The sequence below is a fragment of the Tamandua tetradactyla genome, chromosome 5 (genome assembly GCF_023851605.1).
Source record: "Tamandua tetradactyla isolate mTamTet1 chromosome 5, mTamTet1.pri, whole genome shotgun sequence".
Lineage (NCBI taxonomy): Eukaryota > Metazoa > Chordata > Mammalia > Pilosa > Myrmecophagidae > Tamandua > Tamandua tetradactyla.
Window position 1 is genome coordinate 20,947,121 of NC_135331.1, and position 16,379 is coordinate 20,963,499.

A 16,379-nucleotide genomic window follows, 5' to 3' on the forward strand; every position below is an offset into this window, starting at 1 on the left:
CTTTTGGCTCTAGTGACTGAGGCTGCTATGAACCTTGGCGTACAGGTATCAGTTTGAAACCCTGCAGCCAATTCTTTTGGGTATACACCTAAGGAGTGGAATTGTCAGGTCATATGGTAATTCTTTAACTTTCTGAGTAACCACCAGACTGTTGACTGCGTACAGGGGTTTTAAGCCGAGGAATACTGTCTTATTATACTTTCCAAAGAGCTCTACAGACTTTCTCCGAGGCTCTACCACGCTTTGCCGGCTCAGCGCTTCCATTTACTGGTGAGCGCGGGGAAGGCAAGTCTAAGAACTCGGGAGACCTCAGGCCCGCAGGAGGCAAACCTGTCTGTTACTGGGGCGGGAGGCGGGGCTGAGCAGGAACCCGTGGGAGGCCCCGCCTCGGGCGCGGGCACGTGACGCCTCGGGCGCGGGCACGTGACCACCCGGGGCGAACCCGGTCGGAGGCCCTGCCCCTCCCCCGCCTGGCCGCCCCACGCCCGCCGTTGGCCCTCTTAGCCTGCGCTCGCCCGCGCGGGTCGCGGAGGAGGAACCCAGCTCCTTCTGTGTCTGCCATGGCCGCCGCGCTGCTCACCCGGGGCTGTGGCCCGGTCCGCGGAGGTGAGTGCGCTCGGGCCCCGGAGCAGGCCTGGGTCTCGGCGGCCGGATCCCATCCCAGCCGGGGGCCCGCGCGGCCTTTGCCCCGGTGCAGCTGCTCCGCGCTCCTGCCCTGCCCCAGCCGTGCTCTGCCTACGGCGACCCTTGGTGGCTGACCTCCGTCCCTAGCCCAGCCCCCCGGCTGCATCCACACCCCCCTGCCTTCCTTTCACCCCCCAGCGGAGGTGCGGGACGCGCCCTTGGGAGCCAGACTTGGAATGAACCCAGTCTCTAAATCTGCGTCTCTGACCTTGGACAAGCCCTTAACCCCTCGCAGCCTTAGTTGGCCCAAGTGTAAGAGGCTGTGTACTGAGTTGTATGTATTAAATAACGCGGTATGGAAACACGTAGTAGGATGCCTGGTGCATACTGCTGCACAGTAAATGTTAGCTGCTGTCCTTTCCCACCTCATCATTTTTCTCTAGCTGGAGCAGCAGGGACCCATGCCAGCCTTCCTTTGCCTGCCCAAGACCCACCAGCCCTGGATAGTAAAAACAGTAAGGGGGAGTGGCCGCTGAGAGCTGTGAGTGCCAGACACTGTGCTAAGTAGTGCAGCCAGTATTTCTGATCTCTAGTCCACGCCGAGACACACGCACACACACAGCTGAGTACTGTTGTCCTTTACATTTTATAGAAACTAAATCTCAGTGGAGTTAAGACCCTTGCCATAAGTCACAGAGCTATTGGCACCATACCCAGGATTGGACGAAATGGTCTGTGTAAAGTATTTGGCAAGCAGAGGAAGCGTTCAGGGCAGACTTTCTCATCCCAAGTACTGCTGACATTTTGGGTAGGATAATTCTTGGTCAGGTCTTTGTAGGGTATTTAGCAGCATTCTTGGCCTCCAGCCACTAGATGCCAGTTGCATCCCCCACCCCACCCTGGCCAGTCTTGACAACTCACAATGTCTCCAGACGTTGCCAGCTGCACCTCGGGGGTCGAAACTGTCCCCTGTTGAGAACTACTGAGTTAGTGGATACTGTTGGGACGAAGATGAAGGAGAGAAGATCGTATTGCACTCCCATTCCCCTCATACCTTCCCTTCTTCCCAGCAGCTTTTTGGCCTCGGGGCTGGCAGCGATTGCACACCATCTACCAGTCTGTGGATCTCCCTGAGACACACCAGATGTTGCGTCAGACGTGCCGGGACTTTGCTGAGAAGGAGCTGATGCCCATTGCGGGCCAGGTAGACAAGGAACATCGCTTCCCAGCAGCTCAGGTGAGAGCACCAGCCTCAGCAGACCATGACGGGGGCGGCCCTCGGCTCGTGGGGGCAGAGGGCGCGGCAGTAGTGGGAATGGATCTTAAACATGGAATTAGGGATGCGCTGACTGCAGGCAGAGGAACGCAGTGGCATGGAGGGGCCCTACTGGCTGAGATCTCAGGCTCTAGCAGAGACAGACACCCAAATATTTGTTGAGTAAATACATTTATTTATGAAAGGGTAGTCTTTCTGGCCTGTTCTCTTTGCCCAAGGAAGTTATGGTTTTCACATGCCTTCTAGGCTTGGTGGCTACTTTTTTTTAGTTTAGTGAATATTTGTGGTGGGCTCACAAGGTGTAGGGAGCTGTGTCTGGACTATGGGGGGCGGTGCATAAGGGGCTCAAAACTTGGCAAGCAGGTGGCATTCCAGGGAACCAAAATTAGTTGGGCAACTTTTAGGCATTAAACATTTGATGCTGGTCATGTCATTTAACCGCCCCCAGACATCCTCACCTGCAAACCTAATCTCTGTTTTGCCTCCTTGGGGGATTGCAAGGACTAAGTGAGATAATGGGTGTCAAATTCATGCTGACTAGTCCTTGAAAACTGATAGCTCTTTAAAAAAATTTTTTTTTATTGTGAAATATAACATATATACAAAAAAGCAATAAATTTCCAAGTAGTCACTTTCAATCTATTTGTATCCTTGTGTCTAAGCTGAGTCTCTTATAAGCAGCATTAACTGGATTATATTCCTTAATCCATTGTTCAATCTGTATCTTTTAATTAATAAATTTAGTCTGTGAACATTCCAAGTTATTACTGTAAAGTCGTTTCTCGAATCTACCATGTTATTCTTTGGATTTTATTTGTCAGATCTCTCTATATATTTTTTCCCTCTTTCTTTTTTTATTCTTTAAGTTACCCTTACTGATACTCTTCAGTTCTGTACCCTCCTCCAGACCTCCCTTTCCTGTCTTTTTTTTTCAACTGGTAGAACTCTCTTTAGTATTTCTTGTAGGGCTGGTCTCTTGATGATGTATTCTCTCAGCTTTGGTCTGTGAAAATTTTGATCTCGCCCTCAGTGTTGAAGGACAGTTTGGCTGGGTACAGAATTCTTGGCTGGAAGTCTTTTTTTTTCAGAATCTTGAATTTATTGTACCACTGCCTTCTCACCTCCATGGTGTCAGTTGAGTAGTCTGAACTCAGTCTTACGTGGTTTCCCCTTATACATACTAGATTGTTTTTATCTTGCCGCTTTCGGGATTTTCTCCTTCTCTTCAGCATTTGACAGACTGATTAGTATGTGTCTTGGGGAAGGCCTATTTGGATTTATTCTATCTGGAGTTCGTAGGGCTTCTTTGATTTGCATATTTATGTCTTTTGAAAAGATTGGGAAATTTCCCCCCATATATCCTCCACTAATCTTCCTAGCCCCTTACTCTTCTCTCCTTCTGGGACACCAGTGATTCTTATATTTGTGTGCTTTGTTTTGTCTGTCATTTCCCTGAGATCCAGTTCAAATTCTCCTATCTTTTTTTTGTCATTTGCTCTTTTGTGTATTCAAAATCAGTTGTCCTGTTCTCCGGTTCACTTATTCTTTTTTCTGCCTCTTCAAATCTGCTGTTGTGTGTCTCGAGTATATTTTTTATTTGGTCTGCAGCATCTTTAATCTCTGTGTATCTGCTATTTTTCTATTTGTTCTTTCAAATTCCTCTTTATGCTCTGTAGTGTCCTCTTGATCTCCTTTATGTCGTCAGCCAACCCGCAGATTTTGTTTAGTAGAGTTGTATGAATGTCTTTGATTAGTTGTTCCAAAGTCTGTCACCTCCAGTGTTTTGATTTGCTGATTAGACTGGGCTTTATGTGTCTGCATCTTGATGAGCTCAGCGCTCTTCTCTTGTCTTCCCAGATGTGAATATCTCGATGGGGTTACTTTGAATGTTGATTTCCTTCAGTGGTCTAAAGCGTTGTATTTGCGGGACGGCCGTGGAACAGGACGTGGGGCATGAGAAGGAGTCCCGCAGTGCTGTGACGCACTGTGACCGGGAACGTGCGTGGGTCGGAAGGCGACGCTGGTGCCTGTGTGCGTGGGGTGTGGGTCTCAGGGTTGCGGAGGTGCGGGCAGGAGCCCGGTGGGGGGGGGGGGGGGGAGGCGAGGGCAGCTCAGGCAGGCCTTGGAGTGCAGGAGCAGGGTGCGGCCTGGGGTGCAGAGGTGGGGCAAGGCGGGAGGTGATGGGGGCATTGCGTGGATGTGCTGGGGCTGGACGCAGGTGGGCGTGTGGAGTGCATGGGCGGGGGGTATCGGGGTATGGGGTACAGGGCCCCGAAGTCGGGGCACAGGTGTGTCCATGCTCAGGGGGAGGGGTTCAGGGAGGCTGAGATGCGGACTTGTGAGTGTGTAGGGGTGGGTTCCAGGTTGTGTCAGGGGTGGGTGATGACGGATGCCGGGGCCCCGGCGTGGGTGCAGGGCAGGGTGGGATAGGGTGCACACTCATTCAGGGCTAAAGGCTGTGTGGGGCAGATGTGCCCAAGAGCATCTGCCAGTTGAGGGAGATGGGCACTTGTGCCGTGGGGTGGGGCAAGGGTGTGTACGTGTGCGGGGTTGGGGGCTGGGGTGCAGGGGTCAAGAGGTTGGTGCACGGATATGTGGGTGGGTAGAACGTAGCTGTGCCGGTGCATGGGTCCAGGGGGCAGAGTCAGGTGTGCGTGGGTCTGGGGGCAGGGCCCTGTGTGCGTGTGCACAGTGGGCGGGATTGTGCTGAGTGGGGTGGGGGTGGCCCCTACGTGCGGGGCAGTGCTTGCCCAGAGCTGGGGGGTGTGGTGTGTGGTGTGCAGCGTGCACAGAGCTCAGGGGTGGCCAGGCAGGGTTGAGCCACCCTATGGGTTGGGTGCAGGTGTGGTCTGGGTATGAAGGTGAGTGCACCTGCAGCCCGAATGCGCCCGCAGGGGCAGGGGAGAGGCTCAAGGGGCTTGATGTGGGAACACCAGTCTCAGGAGGGATAGGGCAAGGGCGAGACTGTGTTTGCACTGGTGATGTGGGGTAGGCTGGAGCAGGCGCGTGTGCATGCGAGGGGCGGGGATGCGTGGGGAGGGGTGTTGGGGTAGGGGGTGCTGGGCGGATGATGGGGTTCAGGTGTGTAGGGTACGGGGAGTCCTGGGCAGCAAGGCGGGGCTGGCGCGTGAGGATAGTGCGTTTGAGGAACGAGGCTGGGCTGACTTGTTCCTGTCTCCCTGTCCATGCACTCTTGACACCTCCGGGTCTCCCATTTGGAAAGGGATGCGTTAGGCTGTTTGCACTAGTTGGCCAGTCCCCAGATCTCTTTGTCTCAATTCTTCTGCTTTTGCAGCCAGGACCTCCCTTCTTTGCAATTTCTTCTAGGCTCCTGGGCACCACCGGACTCTGAAGACAGGCTGCCAGCATCCTCAGCTCCTCTCTCACATGGCACGGCACATGGCACATCTGCTGGCTGACCTCACCTCTCCTAGGTTTTGTAACTTCCAGCTTCTGGCTTCAGTGGCTTCTGTTTCTCTCTAAGCTTCTCTGGCTTTTTTTCTGACTCCTGTGTCTGTTAGCTTTGGTCTGATAGCTCTTAATACTATTACTGTTATTTTCATTATAGTTGAGAAAATTGAGGCACGAGAGGTTGACTTTCCAAGGTTCACTGTCAGTGGAGGCAGAATTCACACCCCAAATGTGGCAGGTTCCAAAACCCTTCTCCATCTGCTATCCACGTGGTGTTTCAGAAGCTCAGCTGGCAGTTCCTATTCTAGCTGGAAACATTACTGTTAAGAGTCTAAACTGCCCCTCCACCCCCCTACCCTACAGCTGGCAACCTGTCTGGGGCTTCCCCTTCACTTTTCAGTGCCATTAGTGGAGATGAGAATCATGCTCAGACTCTCGGTGAGTAGATGAAGGGGTTAAGCAAAGAGGCCCTTGACAAACAGGAATAGTCCAGAGGGGCCCCCCCAGGCGGCCTCCTAGACATGGCTGTGTGTGGAGACCCCTCCTCCCGCCGACAGACCAGACCGACCAACAGCCTGGTTTATTTTCCCTATGGTTTTGTACTGCCCCCCGTTAATGCCCGTTGGAGATCTGTCGGGGTTAATTGGAGATCCACTGGGGTTGATAGATGAGGGCGGCTTCTTAACCCTGTCTGCTGGTGAGTTAGCCTGCTCAGCTACTCTGAACAATTTGTGGGTTTTTTTTTTTTTTTTTTTAATATGGGTAGGCTCCCGTAAACAGTTTGTGAGTTTTGCACCTGGGAGAGAGGGTAGGTGATTTTGGAGCAGTGTGCAATTTAAAGGGAGTAGAATAGGCCTGGATGAGGGGTTGAGGGCATCCTGGGCAAAAGAGGTGTTTAAGGAGAGGGACTCGAGGGGAGCGGGCTCCCTCAGGGCAGAAGCTGTGTCTTCCCCAAGCCTCTCCAGCGCCCAGGACAAGACCCTGCCCTTCTCAGGTGCTTAGTGAGTGCCTTGTTGACTTAACCGAAGGGCAGGGTTCCTAAAATGAACTTAATTTCTCCCTGCTTTTCTCTTAGTGTCAGGTGCAGTTTTGGAGTGTAGGCTGGTCTCAGCAGTTAGTTCTGGGGTTCAGCTGCTTCATGAGTGATAGCTGGAACCTAGCCATCAAGTGAAAGTGCTCCAAGTTCCAAAGGGCCATATTGTGTAAGAAACTTTGGAAATAACATTCTCCCAAGGTGGAGAGTGTTGGAGGTCTTTGCCTGCCTTTAATCCATACTCTGCCTTATAGCCAGGGTGATGTGTTAAAAACTATATAAATATACCTGACACCAGAAGGATAAGCAGCAAAGTAAAAAATAGATACGTGGGACTTCATCAAAATTAAAAACTTGTGTTCGTCAAAGGACATAATCAAGGAAGTGAAAAGTCAACCAAAAGTAAAGGAGAAAATATTTGGAAACCATATATCTGATAAGAGTTTATTCATAATATGAAAATAACTCCTACAACTCAACAACAAAAAGACAGAAAGCCTCAATGAAAACATGGACAAAGGACTTAAATAGATATTTCTCCACAGAAAATGTACACATGACCAATAAGCACCAAAAAAATGCTCAACATCACTAGCCATTAAAGAAATGCAGATCAAAACCACAATGAGATACCATCTCACACCCACTAGAATTCATAGGGTCAGAAAGTAGAGTCCAGGTTACCAGGGGCAGAGGGGTGGGGAAGGGAGACTAGAGAGTTAGTGCATAATGGGTGCGGGGTTTCTTTTTGGGGTGATGGAAAAAGGGCGTAGAGGACAACATTGTGCTGCGATGAATCTCTCAAATGATACGCTTGGGAGTGGTTAAGACGGGAAATTTTATGTGGTATGTATTTTCATAGTTTTTTAAAAAAAGAGACAGAGAAACTAAAGGAACAGTGACAATTAAGTGCAATCCATGAGCCCTGGTAAGAGGACCAAAAGGATAGTATTGGGCGGTATGAAAACATTGAAATACAGACTGAAAGTTTCATATCAATGTGAAAGTTCTTGAACTTTACGTAAATAAGTATCCTTGTTCTTAGAAAGTGTACTTGGAAGTATTATGCATTCTGAGAGCATGATGTATAGAACGTGCTCTCAAATGCCTACAAAACTGATCGAGAGATGGATGGATGGTTGGATAGGATAATACAGCGAATGTGGCAAGATTTAAAATTGGTGCATCTGGTAATCTGGGTAAGGATCTGGAGTTCTCTGTATGAATTTTGTGTGATTTTTGTAATTGTCCTGTAAGTTTGAAATTATTTCAAAATATAAAGTTAAAATAAAACAAACAAATATAATTATGACTTAAAATCCTTGGATGGATCCAGTTGATTCAGTGGTCAGGGGACAGATCGAATTTGAACTGAGACAGCAGCTCCAGGAGGACGAGAGACCCTGTCTGCCTCATTTACTGTTATATTCCCAGTGCCTAGCCCAGTGCCTGCCATGTGTTCATTTTTATTAGATAAGTTGTCTTAGTAAATATTTTTGAAAGAAAGAAAAAAAAAACATCCTTAAATGGTTTCCCAGGAAAACCCAGACTCTTTTTCATTGCTCTGAGGCCCTCAGGAAATATTTGTTGAATGAAGGAATTTGTAGCTGAAAGTAGCGAGAGCATCTGCATTGAGGTTAGTTGTGTGTAAGGTGTTTTTGTATTTGTAAACTCATGACTATCACGAGAGTCCAGCTATTCTATGAGCTGCCTAAGGTTAGAGAGCTAGGGAGCTGTAGGGCTCAGTCTGCTTATCTTCCCTCTAAGCCACTGTACCTGGGCTCTGATTTTGGTGACTGGCGGGATGCAGAGGTGACTGGTCAATATTTGCTTCCTTTCTCTAGTGAACGCCAAGCCTTTTGGGCTTTTTACTTTTATCATGACCACGGATTATTCTGTTTGGTGCTAAGCTCCCACTTATAGCAGGGAATCCAGGGCTAAAGAACTAGACATGCATAGATAAGATGGCAGGTTTGCAAAGTCAAAATAAGACAATTAGTGTTTTAAAATAACGGTAGTAATAATAACACCAATAACCAACCTTTGGGGGGTTATGATAGTCCAGGCACTTTTCCCTACATTTAACTCCAAACTAAGGCATCCAGGTAAGGATGTCTTGTCTCAAGAAAGGCTAGAGGAGTAAAGCATGTGGCTGCTGTCTATCCTTCAGCTTCCCTGGGGGCATTTTTTTCCTGCGTCTCCAAACATTTGGGTCTCGTGTTGTCTCTGAAGCCTTTTCCAAAATGGTTCTCTCTTAAAGAACTCCAGTAAGCAACCCCACCTTGGATGGATGGAGACACATCTTCACTGAAACAACTTTAAAAAGATCCCACCCGCCAATATCGAATCAGGATTAAAGAACATGGCTTTTCTGGGGGTACACAACAGCCTCAAACCAGCACAAATTGTGGAGGATATTGATTTCTGGAAAGTAAATTTAGTTATTGAAACTTTTATAGAATCTTGGCTAGAGCCCTGGGCGTCCTTTAGGGTTAACAGGAATTATGTTGGCGGTGGTTTGGCAGACCATGGCAATTAGTAATAAGTACCTGATAATAAGTACTTGCATAAGAGTGGCCTCTGGAATAGCCTTTTGACTCTGTTGGAACTCTGTCAGCCACTGATACCTTATTTTAGGGCAAACCTCAAAATCAAGGGCTTAGCCTATTAACTTGGGAGTCCCTAATGTTTGAGAAAGTACCAGGGGTTTCCAGGTGGGAAAGTTTATAGTTCCTTATTTTTTCTCCAGTCCCTCAAGGTACTCTACCTGTACTTTTTAATTATCAGCCCCCCATAGTCTGGGATGTCTCTGGGTATTACATGAAGCGATACAGAATTGCCTCGTTTCCTTCTGGGTTCCATGTGTTTGGGCTGTTTAAATGAGCCATCCGGGCAGGTTCATTTAGATTGTGTGTCTCAGAAAATTTAGGTTCTAGTCACAATAAACCTCTCTGCCTTCGATGTCATACGATGGGTGAAGCTCCAGAGTACATAACACCATCATTCTTTGCCCTACATTCTGATTTACCTTAGTCCCAGCCAGATTGGCTTCGTTTTTCTCTCTAATTGAAGCCAGATCTCTTTTTTGATCACTTTAACAGTTGTTGCATGTAACAGTGCTAGCTTTCAGAGCTGTCAGACTCCAGCTCTGAATCTCAGGTGTCACAGAGACACTCAAAATTTCAGGGAAGTCCCACTTATGCACATGCAGCGCAGCGTCTCAGAATCTAGAAATACACTTACAGCTCTAAGTGTGGCTGCTGTAAGAGCTTACAGGGTAGGCTCTGTTTTTCTTACAAGTATTTTCTAAAAGAGACCATACCATATCTGTGCTTTTTGTTACTGACTTATTTTGTGCAACATAATGTCCCCCAGCTTCATTCACCTCATGTGTGCTTCGTGACTTCATTACTTTTTGTAGCCGCCCGGTGTTCCCTCGTATGTGTACACCCCTGTCCCCCACTCCACCTCCCAGTCAGTGTGTCCCGAGGGCCTCTCCATCCATCGGGCATCATGGATACTGTCCAAAATAACCAATTCACAGCTCACAGCATCCTCACTTAGTTGTACAGCCTCAATTTTAAAGAGACAAAGAACCAATAAACGCAGCCTCACTAGATATCACAAATCTAAACCTCCCCTTAACCCTTTTCCCTCTCCACCCCCCCCCCCCCCCCCCCCCAGTTATTTACCCTGGTAGAGCTGTGGCAGTGTTGACGTCTTCCTGTTAACCATAGGCCATAGCATGGGATAGTAGTTTCCCGCCTGTACCCTTCTATTTTTGACTCTTTGTACAAGATCAAACCCTTGAAGAAGTTCATGCAAGAACTTATTTATATTTGTAGTGTTAATTGATCGGTCACATGGCTCTATACATCACCTTTCAATCACACTCACCTTCAGTATAGCAGTATTACTTATAAGCCCACTAGTGAACTGCCTTCACTCCTCTCTGTTCCCTTGCCTTTAAGTTCAGCCTCAGTGTGGTAAAGCCGAAGCACACACAGCCTCTGCCCTCATGGTAACTGCTCATCCATCTCTGGCTTCTGTGTAGTGTACCTCTAATTGTTTGTTCTTTTTTAAAAATAATTTTTTTTTTTTTTTTTTTTTAAAGAGAGAGGGAGGAAAGGAAGGAAAGACAGAGAAGGAAGGGAGGAAGAAAGGGAAACATTTTTAAACATTTTCTTGCTTTATTATATTTTGTTTGTCCGTTTGTTTTTTTTCACATGGGCTGGGGCCGGGAATCGAACCGGGGTCCTCCGGCACGGCAGGCAAGCACTCTTGCCCGCTGAGCCACCGCGGCCCGCCCCCTAAAAATAATTTTTAAGATAATCCTTAAAGTCGTATAGAAAAATAAGAAAGTGTTGGTAAACATCCTTATTAGTTTGCTTCCTTTAAATGAGCATAGAGTAAGAACATGCTTAAAAGAATCAAATTGTATAAAAGGGCTGAAGAAAAGCAGTGATCCCCTCGCCCCCTGTCCGAGGCAACTGGTTTTAATCGTTGTTTCAGGGTAGGTGAGTTTTGATCCACATTTCTCAGAAGGGAAGCAGGCTTAGAGAGAGAAACGAATTCATCTTCGGTCAGAAGGGGCAGAGCTGGGCAGCGTGGTAGAGCGGTTACGATTCTGGAATCACTGCCTGGATTTCAGCTCTGCAGCCCAGTGCTTCCCGCTTCCCGTCTCAGCGGCTGTTGGCTGTCGGGAGGTCCCTAACCTCCTGGGCCCCAGGCTTCCCAGTCTGTAATGCGAGGTCACTACATAGCTTTGTTCCTCTCGCAGCTTTGGAGAGACTCAAGTGAAAGTCCGCATAAAGCACAGAGCTTTGCATATAGCAAGCACTTGACAGCTGTCAGCCATTACTGGTGTTAAATTATTACTTTTATTGTTATTCGAAGTTAAAAATCTCCAGCTCTTGCCATTCATTTGTTCAACAGGGAATTGCCCAGAGCTTCTGCTGTGGGCTCTGCTCTGTGGTGCGTGCTGCCTCAGGGATGTAGTTGTGAGCCAGGTGCACATAGCCTCTGCTCTTGTGGCTGGGAGAAAGATCATAATCAAATGCACACATTGATGGGTGTGAAATTCCAGCTGCAGAAGCACCACAAAGGAGAGGCCCAAGGAACTGAGAGAATATGTAATTAAAGGATATGACTCCCTGAGGCCAGAAATGGGTGCCTGAGCTGAGATGGGAAGGGGAGGGAGGAGATAACAACTAGGTGATAAAGGGAAACAGCAGGTGCAAAGGCCCTGTGGTGGGGAGGGGTGTGTGTGTGCTTCAGGGGCTGAAAGGAGGTCAGGTGGCACTCTGCTGTCCAGCATCCTTACCTCAGAGCCTTTCCTCTGCTCCCTGGTCAAGGCTGAGGACTGAGAGGTGAACTGGCATGTGGGGTGGGCCCAGGAGCAGGTCCCGGGAGGCTCTGTGGATGGCTCCCTCCGGCAGATGAGGCCGGACCACAGGGTGGGTGGTGAGATCCCTAGGTCTGAATTTCTGCAGGCCCTGGCTCAGGACAGCAGGGCTTCGAGGGGCCTTGGGGAGGGGAGGGTGGCCCTGGCTCCCAGCAGCTGCCCCTTGCCGTGACATCCTTTTCTGGGGTCAGGTGAAGAAGATGGGTGAGCTGGGGCTGCTGGCCATGGACGTGCCCGAGGAGCTCGGCGGCGCCGGCCTCGACTACTTGGCCTACACCATCGCCATGGAGGAGATCAGCAGGGGCTGTGCCTCCACCGGCGTCATCATGAGTGTCAACAACGTGAGCACCTCCTGGGCCCCGGGACGCCGGGGGGAGGGTCCCAGGGGTCGCCCGGCACAGTTCGTCTCACCTCCCAGCTCCTGCTCCCCTGGGCTTGGTCCTGCTGGGTTACAGGCCTTCTGGGCTCCAAGGCCCCTGACGCCCCCACCCGTGGCCCCCAGTCTCTCTATTTGGGGCCCATCCTGAAGTTTGGCTCCCGAGAGCAAAAGCGGCAGTGGATCACGCCCTTCACCAGTGGTGACAAGCTCGGCTGCTTTGCCCTCAGCGAACCAGGTACCACGGCCAGGCCTCGGCCTGTCCCCTCCCCTCCCTAGAATCGGGGTGACCTACCAGATAGGAGCTGGGTTGCCCAAGGGGCTGCGGGGCGGGCCTGAGGACGGGCTCTGGGAGTGAGCAGCTGCCTGCCTAGAGCAGCGCGGTCGTCTCATCCGAGCCGGGGGGAAGCTGTCGCGCTGGGGTCCCTGCACCTTGGCATGGCCGGCTCCCGCGGGACCCCCAGTGACCCCCTGGACTCGGCGCGAGCTCTGGGAGCTGGGGAGGCCCTGGTGCTTTCTCTCGGGAGCCCAGAGCCCACGTCTTCCGTCCTCGCAGCGGGGGGCTCGGGGGTCCGGTGGGGGCCGCGGGAGCTCAGCGGGGTGGCGGGCAGCGCGGGACCCCCAGTCTGTGTGTGGGGCAGGGAACGGCAGCGACGCGGGAGCCGCTTCCACCACTGCCCGGGCGGAGGGTGACTCCTGGGTCCTGAATGGCACCAAAGCCTGGATCACCAACTCCTGGGAGGCCTCGGCCGCGGTGGTCTTCGCCAGCCTGGACCGGTCCCTGCAGAACAAGGTGGGGCCGAGAGCGGGGTCCCCGTCCGCGTGTCCTCAGCCTCCTCCCCGGACCCGGGCTCCCGGAGCTGCTCCTGCCCTGAGGCCGCGGGCGGCCCTTCCCTCCCTTCTCCTTCCCCGGGGCAGCGGCAGGGGCGGCCTGGGACTCAGCGGGCGGTGGGGGAGGGCTGGGGTTCCCTCGGGTGCGTGGTGTGTGTGGTGTAATGTGGGATGTGGTGTGCGGTGTGCGGTGTGTGTGGTGTGTGGTGTGTGGTGTGTGTGGTGTGGTGTGCGGTGTGGTGTGGTGTGCAATGTGGTGTGCGGTGTGCGGTGTGGTGTGCGGTGTGGTGCAGTGTTTGTGGTGTGTGGTGTGCGGTGCGGTGTGCGGTGCGCTGTGTGGCCGGAGGCGCAGCGGGCCCGTCCGTGGACTTGCAGGGCATCGGCGCCTTCCTGGTCCCCGTGCCCACGCTGGGGCTCACGCTGGGGAAGAAGGAAGACAAGCTGGGCATCCGCGCCTCCTCCACTGCCAACCTCATCTTTGAGGACTGCCGCATCCCCAGGGAAAACCTGCTGGGGGAGCCCGGGATGGGCTTCAAGATAGCCATGGTGAGTGGGAGCTGGGCGGGTGCGGGGCAGGGAGCCGGGCGGGGGCCGGCGGCCGCTGACCCGGTGCTCCCCGCAGCAAACGCTGGACATGGGCCGCATCGGCATCGCCGCGCAGGCCCTCGGCATTGCCCAGGCCGCCCTCGACTGTGCCGTGAACTACGCCGAGAACCGCAGGGCCTTTGGGGAGCCCCTCACCAAGCTCCAGGCCATCCAGGTAAGGGGGTGGAGGCTGCAGGCCCCGGGCCCAGACACCCGAGTAACAGGGCGCAGCTGGCCTGGCAGCTCCCTCTCCTGTCTGCGGAGGCTGGGCTGGGGCAGCCACTGACCGGTGGGCGGGGGCTGGGTTGTTGCAGTTCAAGTTGGCAGACATGGCCCTGGCCCTGGAGAGTGCCCGGCTGTTGACGTGGCGCGCGGCCATGCTGAAGGACAACAGGAAGCCCTACATCAAGGTGCCTGTGGGGAGGGGCTCCCCCGAGGCCTGGCCCTAAGCCCTGGTGGCCAAGAGACTCAGTGGGCAGTCCGGGCGGGGTCCCAGTGTCTCGGGCCTCTGTAGGTCAGAGATGATGTGGGCCTGTGGGTTCGTCACTCCGTGGAGAAGCTTCCCTGGCCCGTCCCACCCCGCCCCAGCTGGGGGACCCCCGAGCTGGGGGCCCTTCTCCCGGGAGCATCTGACTCCGCTGTCCCCTGTGACTAGGAAGCAGCAATGGCCAAACTGGCTGCGTCGGAGGCGGCAACCGCCATCACCCACCAGGTGAGTGCCTGGGGGCCGCAGGGCCGTGCATCAGCTGCCCCTGCCCGGCCGCTCCTGCCCATCTTTCCCTGTGGGGCGGGATCTTCTCCTCTTGAGCCCCTGGTTTCCACCGCAGGCCATGCAGATCCTCGGGGGCATGGGCTATGTGACCGAGATGCCCGCAGAGCGGCACTACCGAGACGCCCGCATCACCGAGATCTACGAAGGCACCAGCGAGATCCAGAGGCTGGTGATTGCCGGGCACCTGCTCAAGAGCTACCGGAGCTGAGCCCGTTTGCAGGCTGCCAGCCCCCCGGCCAGTGCCCCAGCCAGCACCCTGGCTTGGAGCCGGCCCGGCATGAGGACTGTGGCTTCACCTTGTCTCTTAGGGAGACCCAAGACAAGGGCCTGGACGCTGACGTGAACAGAGAGCAGCTGGCCTTTCCCTCCACCTCCCTCCCATCCTGCCAGCCCCTTGCCCCTACCCATCCCAAGGGAAAACTGCCTGGGAGCGTCTCTGGCAGGAAGGAGCAGTGAGGGGGCTGTGATGGCATCCGAGGATGGCGCTTCGGCCGCTCAGTGTCTTGCCCCGGCTACCTCTTCACCACGACTGTGCCTTGTTTTTCTCATCTGGGTGGAAGTGGCCTCCTGGCCAAGGGGCCTGGGGACGTGCAGTGACCATTGTGGGACTGCCCACCGTTCTGTCCTCGTGGGGAGGGCCCGGGCGGCACCGGCTCTCGGCGGCCTCTGCTTCTTCCCCTAGTTCAGGGCTCACGAAGAGGAGTGGGGTGGGGGCCAGAAGAGCAGGCTTCGGAGAAGCAGAGGCAGGAAGGGGTCGCGGGTGGCCATTCGCTGGGGTCCTGGGGTCTCAAGCTTGGGAAGGCAGGGGGGCGGGCCTCACCCAGGAACTGCCCGTTCAGCCATTCCCTGTTTCTCTGTAAGGTGCAAGAGGGCAGGGCGGTGGTGGGATTCAGGCTTTGGAACAATAAAGTGTGGGAACCAACCGAATGCAATAAAGCATCCCTGTGCCCTGGCCCTGTCTCCTCACCCTCTCCTGGGTGCTGCTGGGGAAGGAAATGGGCCCTGTAGTCTACAAAAGAGCCTTACTTTGCATCAGGCCCTACTGTGTGTGTGGGGGGGGCGGGGGTGGGTTGTGAATTTGTGCGGCTACTGTGGGAGGTTCCATTTCTACCCTGGGACAGTCCAGCTCCAGGCAGGATTGGCCAGTGAAGCAGTTCAGGAAAATAATTAGCGGGTCCCATGGGCCTTGGTGAGTATTTTGGAGTGTCTGAGGGGCAGGGAGACAGGCCAGGTGAGGGCACCTTGGCTAAGAGGGCGTGCTCTGGGCGGGCCCACCCACCCTCCCAGCATGGAGAGGAAGGTACCCGATTGGCTGGGGAGGGTCCTGCAACCCAGGTTGGAGGAATGAAGATTTAAAAGCCTCCTTTTTGCTTAATAATTGAATGCCCCAGTGAGCCGGCACTGAGCCTGCTGGTGGGCAGGTGTCCTGCCCAGCACCCCGGGGCCGGAGGGGCTGGCCCGTGGGCCAAGGGGTCCGAATGAAGCCAGAGCCAAGCTCAGGCCCACTTTGGTCCGATGAAGTGAGTGAAGCAGCAGGCAGAGAAAAGTTGCAAAGAAAGATTTCCCAGGAGGTGAGTCGGGGGTAGGCCAGGCGGCTGTCATCGCGAGGTCTCTGGAGGAGGGAGGGGAGGGGAGTCGGGTGGTCTTTAACCCCACCGAGCCCCCCGCTGCGCGGAGTTTTGTGCCCGAGGCCAGCGCCCCGCAGCTCCCGGCCGGGGCGCGCCGAGACCCGGGACCGCCCCAGCGCAGGCGGCCGGCGCCCCGTTCCGGGACAGCTGTTGGGGGTGCCGAGCGGCCAGGGAGCAGCGCCTGGGCCCGGGGGAACGGGGTTCGCCGCGGTCCGGAATCTTGGAGGGCGACGTGAGCTTCCGGGTGCGAATTCAGTTCCTGCCTTTCCCAGGCGCGCGGGGCTGGGGGCGTCGCACGGCAGGGCCGGGGCGGGCTCCCCTGCAGCCGTGGGCCTGGGAAACCGCCTCCCGCGGGCCCGCGTGCAGGAGGTGCTGACCTCGGCCTCCCGCTGGCCCCAGGTAAGCGCCCGGAGGGTCTTTGCGCCTAGTTCACACGTTC

The 16,379-nt window shown here is 53.7% G+C and overlaps 1 protein-coding gene across 2 annotated transcripts; it reads left to right on the forward strand.

Moving 5' to 3' along the window:
• Nucleotides 1–453: 453 nt before the first annotated feature.
• On the forward strand, nt 454–15,251 carry ACADS (acyl-CoA dehydrogenase short chain). 2 transcript variants are annotated; one of them, XM_077160038.1, is made up of 10 exons: nt 454–606; nt 1,695–1,861; nt 11,940–12,089; nt 12,251–12,362; nt 12,766–12,917; nt 13,331–13,501; nt 13,578–13,715; nt 13,855–13,950; nt 14,196–14,252; nt 14,368–15,251. In XM_077160038.1, the coding sequence occupies exons 1-10, from the start codon at nt 561–563 to the stop codon at nt 14,518–14,520; spliced, it is 1,242 nt and encodes a 413-aa protein (XP_077016153.1). In that variant the 5' UTR covers nt 454–560; the 3' UTR covers nt 14,521–15,251. The 2 variants fall into 2 exon arrangements, with proteins under 2 accessions (XP_077016153.1, XP_077016154.1); XM_077160039.1 differs by having other exon boundaries at nt 455–606; nt 1,698–1,861.
• The last annotated feature ends 1,128 nt before the right edge of the window (nt 15,252–16,379 follow it).

Bases quoted from the DNA above. Each gene is read 5' to 3' on its own strand.
- ACADS (XM_077160038.1), top strand. From the start codon at position 561: ATGGCCGCCGCGCTGCTCACCCGGGGCTGTGGCCCGGTCCGCGGAG. The intron at 12,363-12,765 runs GTACCACGGCCA...TGTGTGGGGCAG, and splicing joins CTTTGCCCTCAGCGAACCAG to GGAACGGCAGCGACGCGGGA. The intron at 14,253-14,367 runs GTGAGTGCCTGG...TTTCCACCGCAG, and splicing joins CAACCGCCATCACCCACCAG to GCCATGCAGATCCTCGGGGG.